Here is a 12,525-nt window from a genome sequence, read left to right on the forward strand (position 1 = left end):
AGCTAATAGTAAAGGATTAAACAACTAAACTGAATAATGGATGGTTGCCACTATTACAGTAGTACAGTACCTTTGCAATCTTGGAAGAAAACTTTTAGGAGCATAACCAAATTGTTTAAGATTCACCTTTTGAGTTTTATTCAACATCTGCATCTAAAATATAGAAGTTATTAAAATGAATATATATGGTAGGGTAGGTAAGCTAGAATGTGAACACTTGTGACACCTTATCACAAATGAGCAAGTCACATATGACCACTATATTTCTACACTTTATTTAAGGCATGTTTAAGTGGTAAAGAAAGAGTATTTCAAAGATTTAAATGAACAAATTTAGTCAGTGACTTGGAACTATGCAAGCATCGCAGCAAGTTCAGACTGGCTGTAATCTATACTCAGTTAATCATATTGCATTTCATATTTTCAATTATTCAAGCCATTCTTCTCCAGAGAAAAATCTTGCAAGAAGGGGATAACAGTTTTAAATCCACAGATATGTCTAATTCTACCAGGAGGGAAGAATGGATGGCAGTCTCATCAAGGTGCAAACCATTTAGCTTTGAAACCTTATGACAGAGCAAATAGCTTTTCTTCCCAGACTTGCTAACCTGATAAAGAAGTCTTTACTTTGTCTGAGTTTGAATCCTACTGAGCTCCACTGAAAATACAGATATATGTCCTATCTTGCTTTTCTACTCTGTCAAGCCTCCATACTTAAATCAGCCAGTGTTACTATACAAAAAGTTTGATGTTCTCAAATTATTTATAGTACTTCTGCTGCAATACTTAAGCTTCTGCCTAATTCTGGCATTCTATTCTGATCCTAGGTAAGTTTGCTTGGAAATAAGTTCCACTGATTACAATAAAATTTACATCCAAGTTCATTTGTTAGGCAAATTTCTATTGTTGCTGCCACCCTTATTTTTTCTAGGATGTTTCTTAAGCATTTAATATAGTTTTGCCTCCCTGTCCATTTCACAGAAAATGTTCAATCTGCATTATATTTCACTAATAAAATGCTTTAAGTGTAACTATACAGAAATCCTGGAAACAAAGGGAAAGGAGAAAGAAATGCTTGCATATATGCACCTTTAATCGTTTGACTGGGGGAACAGAAGATACCACATTCCGGTTTCTCAAATCAACAAGATATGAAGAAAACACTGACTCTTCCTTAATATCAGATTTCTTTGAAACTCCAATTTTACCTTGAAGAAACATAGTATATGTTTATTTTAAAGTTGTATTCATTTAAAATGATTTTGCCTCAGAAGGTTTATGAAAATAATGTATGAAGGGTGCAATCCTGTGCAAAGTTAGCTAGACATTTCCACATAAACTTGCATAAGGTTGTACCTTAAGTTACAGGAATTTCTGTAACTAGCAGCCCAATTTGCCTCCATTTCTAAGGGCAAGGTTACATGCAGCTACCATTTGTTTCATCCAGATAATGCCGGATCAGTGGCTTGGACCACCATGAGTTGCTCTAATAAAACCAGACTTGCCTTACTTATATTTAAGAATGGTTCCCTTATGCAAATTTTACAACTAGGTTTACTATATATGTTCAAGTCTTTGGTCTTCAGTTAGTAGAAGCTGCATTCAGACAGAGAGATCTGGAGTACTTCGAAACAGAAGATTCCTAGCACTACCAATCAAAAGACACTGACTGGGTTTCCACAAGATGGCAACCCATCTTATGGTGGGTTGGCTTGTCATTTAAACTAGGACTGTTTCCTATAGCATGACTTGTTCTTTGGCTGTAAGCCACACATCCATAGGACAATGGATTGTCATGTCATGAACTGGGGCAGCTGATCTCACTGTGTGTAAAGGGAAACATCATGAGCTACTTGGCATGGGATACCACCAAATGATGGGTGCTCCACCAAGTGCCCAACTGGCAGTGACTCAAACTCCTCTGATGCAGCCATGCTCCCTTTTTCCAGTCAATACTGCTTGTTTTCCATGTTATCCCCCCCCCCACACACACACATTTTTCTTTTCTTAGGGATCACTTTTTGTGATCTCCAAAACAACAACTAATGAGCAAACTTTCAAATTGCCCAAGCAGCACATTGTAGTGGCTGCACTGGTTCACCACCTGACTAAAAAAACAAAAAAGCCATGTACCCATGATTTGTGTAAATGTTATTACTCTTATTCTGCTGATGGACTCTCCTGTCAAAAATACAGGAGGATAGAGCAAAAAACAAATTATAAACAGAGGAATTTGTTGCGCTGCTCGGACAGCTGTTAGTGAAAAGCAAAGCCATGAAGGGCCCTTTCTGATGAAAATGGATGACATGGATATCATCCCCTTCCCAGAAAGATCCTTTCATTTTCAGTGTCATCTGCCTTTTCCACACTTTCCTGAGATTCTCAGTACTTGGGAACATAGAAGAGTGGGAGGCATCCCATTTGCAGGAGCACAGTGTTTTAACAGCTATCAAAACTCAGGCTTCCTTTTAAAATGGGGATTATGACATAGCAAATAATGAGGGGAGGTTGCTTTGTTTTTGATGTGCAAACATGTAGCCATGAAATCCAGTCCAAATTTAAAAACCAGGGGGCTATATGCACCCTTCACTGTGCAGTACTCCGTATGTGAGATTCCTTCCAGCATACCCACTTTCTAAGTATACACAAGTATACAATACTTATGTGCACAGCTACATGTACACATTTCTATCCCTAAAGGATGCACTGGATCATTATTTGAGTTTGCCATTGTAATTCGGATCTTTTATAAGTAGAAGTCACAAAAAGGTAAATGAACTCACAACAGTCATGTCCACACATTTCTTTATTTTTGCAGTGATGGTTGCATTTTCTATTCCCATGCTTTATGCTTTTTTGGCTAGAAGTGATTTCTAAAGTAATAGAAATATAGAGGCTTAAAAACTGATACATGGAGAGAAAAATTAACCAACTTTCAGAACAATCTTATACATTTATTATTTATTTATTTATCAAAAGCTTTTGTATGCCATCCTATTATACCAAAAGCTCAGGACAGCTTAAAATTTATTTTTACAGAAATTATTTAATTCTGTACACATCTGTACAGAATTATTTCCTACTGAGTACTGTGGAGCCTACTCCTAGGTAAATGGGTACAGGATTGCAGTTTTGTTGATGATTTTCTATGTATGTTTTACATTCTTACATATTGCATTACCCACATGAAAACTCCAGATATCATTTGAAAACTTGAACATGCAAAACTACAACCATGTACCTGTCATGATGTGTCTTTTTAAAAAATTCAGCTTGTTGTATCCAGTTCACATTTATGCAACAATCAAACTAGGATTTGCCTTTGAGCACATACTCATCTATAGCCTATCTTGGCACTCAGATCCAATTATTTAGTAGGGAACATTGCTTACCTTTAAAACTTGCTGCTGGTGATTCTGCTAAGAGACTTTGATAACTATCAGATAAACATTTGCCTTGTAATTTTCCATATGTGCTAATTTGATCTCCAAATGCCTTTGGTTCTAGGTAAATGGCTTTATATTGTTGATGAATATCTAGACCAACTGTTGTAGAAAGATAGGCACTTAGCTTTACAAATATATCTGCAACATGTATACAAATGCACTCCCTTAATGAATATGAAATAGATTTTTTTAACCAACAGGATTCTATAACCTAAGTGCAAAGGTCAGCTAAGTCAAACCACTGACTCACAATACTTGACAGCTGCTTTCCTGATTCTCAAGGAAGAATCCTTTCCATCACCTGCAAACTGATCTTAGTAAGTGGGAAAGGAAGAGACTGAACCTAGGCTCTTCTACATGTAAAAACAGCTTAATATTTTCACTAGCACCCTCCTTCCTGTCCCCTTCCCGTCCCCTTCCCCCAGCTTCACCATGGCTAGAAATGTTCTCCAAAAGATAAACCTATTTTGAGTGCCCTTAATTATAACATGTCTCAAAAGTTGATAGATGAACAATTTTTGTCTAAAATATTTTGGAAAGAGGAGTATATTGTATTAAACAGTAAAAAGTGATTGAGAATCCTCATCTATAAGGTGAACAGATACCCTGCAATTCTCAGACTTCCTAGATTCTGTCACTTTCTCCCAGCTTTTCTGTCCTTAAAAAAACACAGCTATATATTTGCCACCCTTGCTGGTACACATACAAACCAGCCTGGATTTGGAAGCCATTTGCCATAATTCCCAGTTTGCACATAACAGGACGCTGTGGTTAACTGTAGCTTCCTGGTTTCTTTCCCCACTTTTTGAAGACAGGGACAAAGTGGCAACAAAGATAATGAATATGGGTGCATGGGGTATGTACATATCATGGCAGGTTAAGCCAGGATTTTATCATCCCACTGCAGCCAAAATAACTGTATCCAATGTCTATTTATGCCATTAATAAACTGTTTCAAAGCATTAATATCTTGTCATGTATAAGAATGTATTAAATGCTGCATTTATGCATTAAAATGTTTGCATATTAAATAATACAAATTCTTTCTTTTTAATTCTTCAACTCCGTTTTTCAGGCACTTAACTGGAACACCAAATTGGAACTTTAATTTTTGAGGATTACATTCCCTTTATTAATCAGGTTATATTATTCAATTTAGCTTTTGTTGGCTTTTTAAAAATATAGTATACCATCCAACACAAAGCTTCAGCAATGCTAATATAAAAACTGCCTTTTTTACTTGTTACTCCCCAATCACAATCTAATAAAGAATCTTTATATTTCACTTCAGTATGGAAATAGATCTGGGTAACAGCTGGATTTCATATTTGCAAAAATAGATATCAGCCACAGTGACTTGGTTTGCACAATACAACAACTCATACTGGTATGTCAAATATGTTTCAGAAAAGCTTCTTGAGTTACCCAGTCTGGCACAGGATAGGATAGTAAGGGTGCTTACTTATAACTCTCATCTGTGCACTCACATATGGGCTGTGTACCTCTGCAGGGCCTGTTTTGAGAAGATTTTCCTAGCTAAACTCATTTCGGCAGGAGCCTTGCCTGCCTCCACCCCCGCCCCCCAGTATATATAGCTCCCACCATTTTCCCCAGCTCTCATGAAAGACCTTTTGGCATTGGAACCTGGAAGGAAGGCTGGTAATGGCCCAACCTGTCCCAACAGGTCCTGAGGGAAAAGTCCCAGTAACACATTGCAATGTACCACAGATGTATATATACACACGCAGGTGCTTCTCAAGTATGTGAGGGCAGGGAGGGACAAGAACCTCTTCACAAGACAAATATAGATGAATTGTGCTGAAAAGGTCCCTGGGATGTGTTCTGGGAGCAAGTGGGAGGATGAAAGGGAAAACAAACAATGGCAAGCCTGTGTTGACAGCAGCATGACTTAGTAAGCAATTAACCAGCCCACCATGACTTGTTTCCAGCATGGCTCATCACAACAAATGAACAGGCCCATGACTTGTTTCCTGCAATCTTGGACTCAACCTAAACCCTATATAAAACCAAGTGGATCATAAAACAATTATGTCTGATATCTTCTACATTCCATCTAAATGAGTGAATAAATACAGATTTAATGGCTAGAACATCAAGCCAGCTTGTTCTTTTCTCTCTCTGCTTTGCTTAATATCCAGCATGTTTGCAGAAGTCACTTTTTGTGCCAGTATGCTTTGTCCTAATAAAAGTATTGCCCAGCCATGAATTTTGTATTTTTTTAAAGGAACCAACATAGTTTGTTGTAGAACAGACATCACTCCAAATTCAGCAGCTGAAATAAAACATCATGGGCATTTACTAAGAGCACACAGATGGGTGACTCAGATTAACAGTCTATCCAAAATGAAACCAGACATTTAGATTGTAAAAACTTTTCAAGTTGTTTTTAAGACCTAATCGAATAAATTAACTTACCATATTCAGAACTGATTAGATTTATGCTAAGCTCATCAGATTTAACAGCTCTTCTCACTTCAACCTTTTTAGTCCAATTTCCAGTTTTCAGTAAAGTAGAATCCCTAAAATAACATATTAAATATCAATACACAAATATTAAATATACATTAACATGCAACTTTTAAAGTTTCAAACTTGAATATACTCACATAATCTTTTGCTTAAAAACCACTTGATTATCATTGTCTCCTATTATTAAGGTTACATAGTGAGAATCTGGTGAAGTTCTCTTTGTCTGCAGCTGTTCAAAGTTGGTTAATATGATTGTCACTAGGATTTCAGCCACTGTGTCATTGTGTTTTGCCAGCTTGAAAATTAAATTACATATTAAAATAATGCTAGTTTTTAATGCATTACATGCTATAATACAGACAGACTCATTTTGCATATATCAGTAGGACTTGAATGTATCATCTTGGGTTTGCGCACTTCCCTCTTTCCTCTCCTCCTCCAGCATAACCACAAAAGGAGATTTGGAAATTATTACTTCTTTTATATATATATATCTACTGTTTGTAGATATATGAATGATACTATGGTTAAATTTATACTATGGTTTAGGGCATGGGTCCTCAAACGGGCTGGATCCGGCCCACCATGCCCATTTATCCAGTCCCTCAGAGTGTTTGGACTCACGTGCATGCAGGCACATGGCAAGGCGCTAGCTTGCTCCTGCGGATATTGTTTTGGACTTGCTCAGAGAAAACAGCCTCTGCACAGCGAGCTGACACCTCGACATGTGCATGCCCAGCGGCAGCTTGCTTGTGTGGAGATCATTTTGGACTTGCTCAGCAAAAAGGATCTCCTCATGAGCAAGCCACTGGCTCGCAGTGCACATGCCTGCTGGCGGCTTGCTCGCGAGGAGATCGTTTTGGACTCTTGGAGAAAACATTCTCCGCACGACCAAGCTGCTGCCTCGGCCACGCACCCCCAGCCCCTTACTGGCCTGCACCCCCCCGCCAGCACCACCTTGGCAGCCCACACCCCCTCCCCCGCCAGCACCTTTCAACTGGCCCCTGTTGAAAAAGTTTGAGGACCCCTGGTTTAGGGAACGAAACTGACTTAAAACTATGGTTTCTGATTTTGGCTTGTTCTTTTAAACCAGATAGGCAATTTGTAGGCCAAAACACCTAGAGGTACAAAAGTTTCCCACCCATCTCTTAAGCTACACTTAAGACAAACAACAGCATTGGGTCCATACATGACAACAAACTGTAGTTAAGTGACTGCAGAAAAACTTCTTGACCCTGCAAAGGGAGGATGTCGTATTCTCTGGCCTCAGTCTCCTTCAAGCTCAGGAAAAGACATAGATGAGAGGGAGATACTTTTTGCAGAGTCATTGTACCCCACTCCAGACCTTCCAGATCAGTACATATCATTTTAAACACCTATTGTACTGTCCCATATTGTTCCATGCCATAAGAATCAATGGCTGCAGAACTGGGAAGGGCTCTTTAAGACTGACCAGCCCTCAGAAGACCTTTACTTCTTGCTTAGGTAACAGTTCTCTCTGTCACAATGCTCTGCCCGGGTCCTTACTTTGACTCTGCCCTACCAATACATGTCTTGCTATTTAGCTTCCTGCTGTGAGCCTCAGGGAAGAAGGGAGGGGAGATCATGAGACACACATATGTTAATGGGTTAGCAGTATTATGGTTTAAGGACACATAAGACATGCTGCAGAATTGAGCTCACTGTAAAGCATTTCCACCACTTCTTTTCCACAGGCTTTGTCACCAGCAACATCAAAAACAGCTGGAGCACTCCATACCTGTTCTTGGATGGTGTTTAGCGAAGCAAGTCCTTGTGAAAGAGCTGTTAAGCTCTCTACAAGCTTACAGTGCCTAGGGACACTGTGAAGGAAATTACACCTTTGACATTGTGACTTAAAATGGAAGGTTAGGGTACTGAGTCACCCATCAATCTGCTCATGAAACAGGTCCACTCCAGCCAACCATTCCAGGTGGGCTGCTATCTGCCTAAATTAAAGTAGGTCTACCTATAAGACTTTTGTACTTCTTTCTGCACTGTTCCTTCTTTGTAAATGCTATGATATGAAAAGAGCAGCACAAGCAGATTCAAGAGCAAATGAAAGATTATTTGGGGAAAAAGCACAATGGTTGAAAGCTTTGCACAGGTCTTCATGTCTCAAGCTTATTTTCCCAATTTGTAATTAAAAGACTTTCTGTATGGCTATCAGTTACTGCCCCTTCTCATTTATATTTGGTTCCTAAGAAAGAGCAGATTGCTTACCTGTAACTGATGTTCTTTGAATGGCCATCTGTGCAGTCACACATATGAGTTCTGTGCCCGCGCAGTGCCTTTGGCCGGAAGATTAACAGCTAACGGTTTTGGCGGGAAACTCCGCTCCCCTCCTCCCTAGTATTATATAAGGAGCGGAGTATCCGCCATTTTCCAGTCTTTGAAAGACCAGATGTTCGCTCCCTTAATAAAGTTATTGTCAGTATGGAAAAAACTAAAACTCCAGTGGTACAACAAACAGCTAGAGAGATCCTAGCATCAAAGAGAAGAAAGTCGGACCACCCATGACACCAAGTGGGGTCAGTGGGTGGGTTGTGTGACTGCACAGATGGCCACTCGAAGAACATCAGTTACAGGTAAGCAACCTGCTCTTCTTCGTCGTGGCCTCTGTGCATCACACATATGGGTAGAATAACAAGCTTACCCAAACTGGAGGAGGGAGGTGTCATCAACGAAGAATAGAAAAAAGAACAGCCCTGCCAAAAGAGCAATCTCGTCTGGCACGAACATCTAGTCTATAGTGTCTGGCAAAGGTACACGGGTTAGCCCAAGTGGCAGCTCTGCAGACGTCTTCCATCGGGACTCCCAATGCAAAGGCTGAGGAAGCAGCAACAGCCCTGGTAGAGTGACCTCTTGGAGTAGATGGTAAGTCCAATTTAGCCAACTGGTAAGAAAGAGCAATTGTATTTACTATCCATTTCGAAAGTCATTGGGAAGTAACCGGATAGCCCCGGTTGTGGTCCAAGTATTTAACAAAAAGTCTGTTAGAGTGCCAAACAGACTCAGTCCTGGACCTGTAAAAAGCTAGGCAACGACGAATATCCAGCATATGCAGGGACCTCTCTATCGGATTCGAAGGAGCCGGAAAGAATGCCGGTAAAACGATATCTTGATGCATGTGGAACGAAGTAGTGATCTTAGGAAGAAAGGACGGGTCTAGCTATAGAACTACCTTTTCCTTATGAAAATTCAGAAAAAGAGGGTCTACCCTAAGGGCACAAAGTTCAGAAGATCTACGGGCTGAAGTAACTGCTACGAGGAAAGCCGTCTTCCAGGAGACAAGGCGTAGATCAATTGTCGCCATGGGCTCAGAAGGGGGTCGTGTCAGTGCCTGTAAAACTACTGAAAGGCGCCAAGTGGGCATCAGTGGCCTGATTGTTGGATGGAGGTTACCAAGCCCTCTCAAAAATCTTTTAATCAAAGGTTGAGAAAAAATAGAGAAACCTTGTACAGCTCCACGGTAATAAGAAATTGCTGTCGTATATACTTTTATGGAAGAAGGTTTAAGTCCAGACTGATGCAATTCGAAAAGGAATGGAACAATCTGCTGTACCGATGCCGATGACACTGGAAATGAGTGAGATTTGGCAAAGCTAGAGAATCTACGCCATTTTGCTGCATACGACTTTCTAGTGGATGGCCTTAATGCAGAGTTGAGAATATATTGCAGATCTGGATGTAAGGTTTGTGAGGCAGAGGTAATAGGGATTGCAGGTGGCGTCGACACCGGTGCAGCACATACAGTTATCAGATTCACCAGGCAGTCAGTTTCAGCGACAACAGGTCTGGGTGTCAGATCGTGCCTTCCTTCTGGGTAATGAGATAAGAAAGTAGAGGGAGTTGAAGAAAATCCTCCTGAGAGATACGAAGGAGAGTTGAGAACCATGGCTGGCATGGCCACCAGGGGGTTATCAGTAACCCCCTGTGGTCCCTTCATGAATAATCTTCGCCAACACTCTCATGATGAGGGGAATCGGTGGGAAAGTGTAAAAGGTCATGTCGTTCCAGGGAATCATGAAAGCATCCCCGGACGACCCCTGTCCTATCCCCGCTCTGGAGCAATAGTTCACGCACACCCTGTTCTGTCGGGTGGCAAGCAGGTCTATGTCTGGTGGACCCCAGAGGTGAACAGTCTGTCGTGAATCCGACAGCAGTGAATCCGAATATGTCGCGGTCACACGAATGGGAACTGGACCCTAAGGGCCCTCGACTGCAGGGCTTTGAAAACAGCAAGAAGTTCCAGGAAGTTGCTGTGGTTCCTGGAATCCCGGTGACTCCAAACCCCCTGGGTGCGGAGGTCATAGCAAATGGCTTCCCATCCCAGAAGAGACACGTCAGTACGAGAGTCACTGTAGGGTACCGAGGTCGAAATGGGACGCCGACGTTTAAATTGGCTGGTTCTGTCCACCATAATAGGGACTGTAGAACGGAGGACGGGAGCCGAATCCATTTGGTAGGTAGATCTCTCTGTGGTCGGAACATCCCATTGAAGAATAACTGAAGAGGACGTAGTCGGAGTTTGGCATGCGGAACCACGGCGATGGATGCCGCCATGTGTCCAACAGGCTTTGAATAGATCGGGCAGGAACAGTCCCTTCTCGTTGAATCCGAGAGATGCACCGAGTGATAGCATGTTGTCTGTCTTGAGGAAGAAAGGCTCTTGTCACCGTAGAATTCAGCCGGGCTCCGATAAAGTTGATTGACTGTATAGGGAGAAGAAAAGACTTCTGTTGATTAATGCATAGTCCAAGGTCTTGTAATAGAGCACAAGTAGTATCAACAGCAGAAGAAAGTCCTCCTTTAGTCTCGGAAACCAACAACCAATCATCAAGATATGGGTATATCCGAATTCCACGTAGTCGAAGGTGTGCGCAGACAGGAGCCATACACTTCGTAAAAACTCTTGGTGCAGTGGCTAATCCAAACAGTGACACCTTGAATTCGTAGATTTCAGAGGCTACCGCAAAACGAAGGAAGTGCCTATGATGTTGATGTATTGAAATATGAAAACAGGCATCCTTAAAATCCAGCGACGCGAACCAATCCCCTCTCCCCAGCAACGGAAGGATATTTTGGAGCGTGGTCATCCGAAACTTCTTTGGTGTTATGAATCTATTGAGAGCTCTCAAGTCCAATATTGGTCGGAGACCCCCATCTCGTTTCGGGACCATAAAATATCTGGAATAGAATCTGTGGAGTCCTTCCGATAATGATAAGCGACGAACAGCTCCTTTAGCAAGGAGTTGGAGAATTTCGTCCAACAGTACTGATGAGGTCGGTGTAAACCGGATAGGATTCGGTGATGGAACAACGTCAAATTCAATTCTATATCTGTGCTGGATGATGCATCAGTCAGATGTAATGAACTTCCAAGTGGGGAGCCGACTTTTCAGCCGGTCCCCAAATGAGAGAGGGGAGGGTGAAATCAGGAGGAGAGGAAAGGCTTGCTCGCCCCATCAGTGCTGACGCCTATCCCCATCAAAGTGGTGGCGGCCTTGCTGGAAGCGCTGGGACGGTTGCTGTCTGCGGCGTTGTTGGCGTTGGTGTGGTTGTTGTTGCCAAGGCTGGTATTGTTGGCGGTATTGCGGACAGGACCATGACCACTTACGGCGAGGCTGAGATTGCAGTTCCATACGACGGGCCATCATTCTGGATTCGTGGATCTTTTTTAATTTGCTATCCATCTTCACATTGAAGAGACCGGATCCGTCGAACGGCATCTCCTCAATTCTCAGCTTCATTTCTTCTGGGAAGTTGCAATTACGCAACCAGGCGTGTCTGCAGACAGAAATGGCACCGACGAGCATCTACATGGTGCCTGACTATAGAAAGTTGTTGCACCGCCACTTGCATAGCTTCCTTAACAAAGGTTTTTGCCAGCTCTCCCTGGTTGCCTGGGAAGGTGGCAATGATACTATCTAGGCGCTGCATGAGGAAATATTGATAGCGCGCCAAGGTCGCCTTGTAATTTGAAATCCGTAATCCGAGGCCAGAAGCCGCGTGTACCCAGCGCGTGAGGGAGTCAATTTTTGTTCCCTCCTTATCGTGAGGCAAGGTGTGTCCATGTGCTTCCCAGCCCTGAGAAGATTCCACAACAACCGAGTTCGGCTTGGGGTGGCGGAGGAGGAACGAATTTATATTTCGTTCATATTTACGTGAAGTCGGTTGTGGATGGGCCAGGAGGTCCCATGGTTGAGTCATCGCCTGCCATAGAGTTGTTATAAACGGTAAGGCGATAGAGGTGGATTGTTTGCCCCTGACCACATCATAAAAACAGTCAGTGCTCAGTCCCGGTTGTTGGTGGGCTTCAATGTCAAGCGACTTCACCAGCCTGGCCATTAGCTCGGTGAAGGAGATGTACGGTTCTTCAGGTGACCCCGGGCCTTGCGAAATAACCACTGCATCTGGCGAAGTCGAGTCAGCATCGGATTTGTCTGATTCCATCCAGGAAGGAGGTGGGGCACTGGAAGAGGAACCTCCTGGTAAGCCCGATCTGCCGCTCTCTCTAGATGGGGCGCTCAGGGTGTCTCTGGGTGTAGAATGAAAATGATCCCGAGGA

At 42.2% G+C, this 12,525-nt stretch overlaps 1 protein-coding gene across 1 annotated transcript in view; it reads right to left on the minus strand.

The window, feature by feature from the left end:
- Window positions 1-12,525, minus strand: part of HFM1 (helicase for meiosis 1) — a 71,544-nt gene that overhangs the window by 19,549 nt on the left and 39,470 nt on the right. Inside the window, exons 21-25 of the mRNA XM_044432245.1 lie at window positions 6,074-6,231; window positions 5,883-5,986; window positions 2,784-2,873; window positions 1,090-1,208; window positions 71-153 (exon numbers count right to left, since the gene is read on the minus strand). Of these exons, the coding sequence (XP_044288180.1) occupies window positions 71-153; window positions 1,090-1,208; window positions 2,784-2,873; window positions 5,883-5,986; window positions 6,074-6,231 (554 nt within the window). The remainder of the gene's footprint in view (window positions 1-70; window positions 154-1,089; window positions 1,209-2,783; window positions 2,874-5,882; window positions 5,987-6,073; window positions 6,232-12,525) is intronic.

Source organism: Varanus komodoensis, unplaced genomic scaffold (genome assembly GCF_004798865.1).
Source record: "Varanus komodoensis strain SLA01 unplaced genomic scaffold, ASM479886v1 scaffold24, whole genome shotgun sequence".
In the NCBI taxonomy this organism is placed as follows: Eukaryota; Metazoa; Chordata; class Lepidosauria; order Squamata; family Varanidae; genus Varanus; species Varanus komodoensis.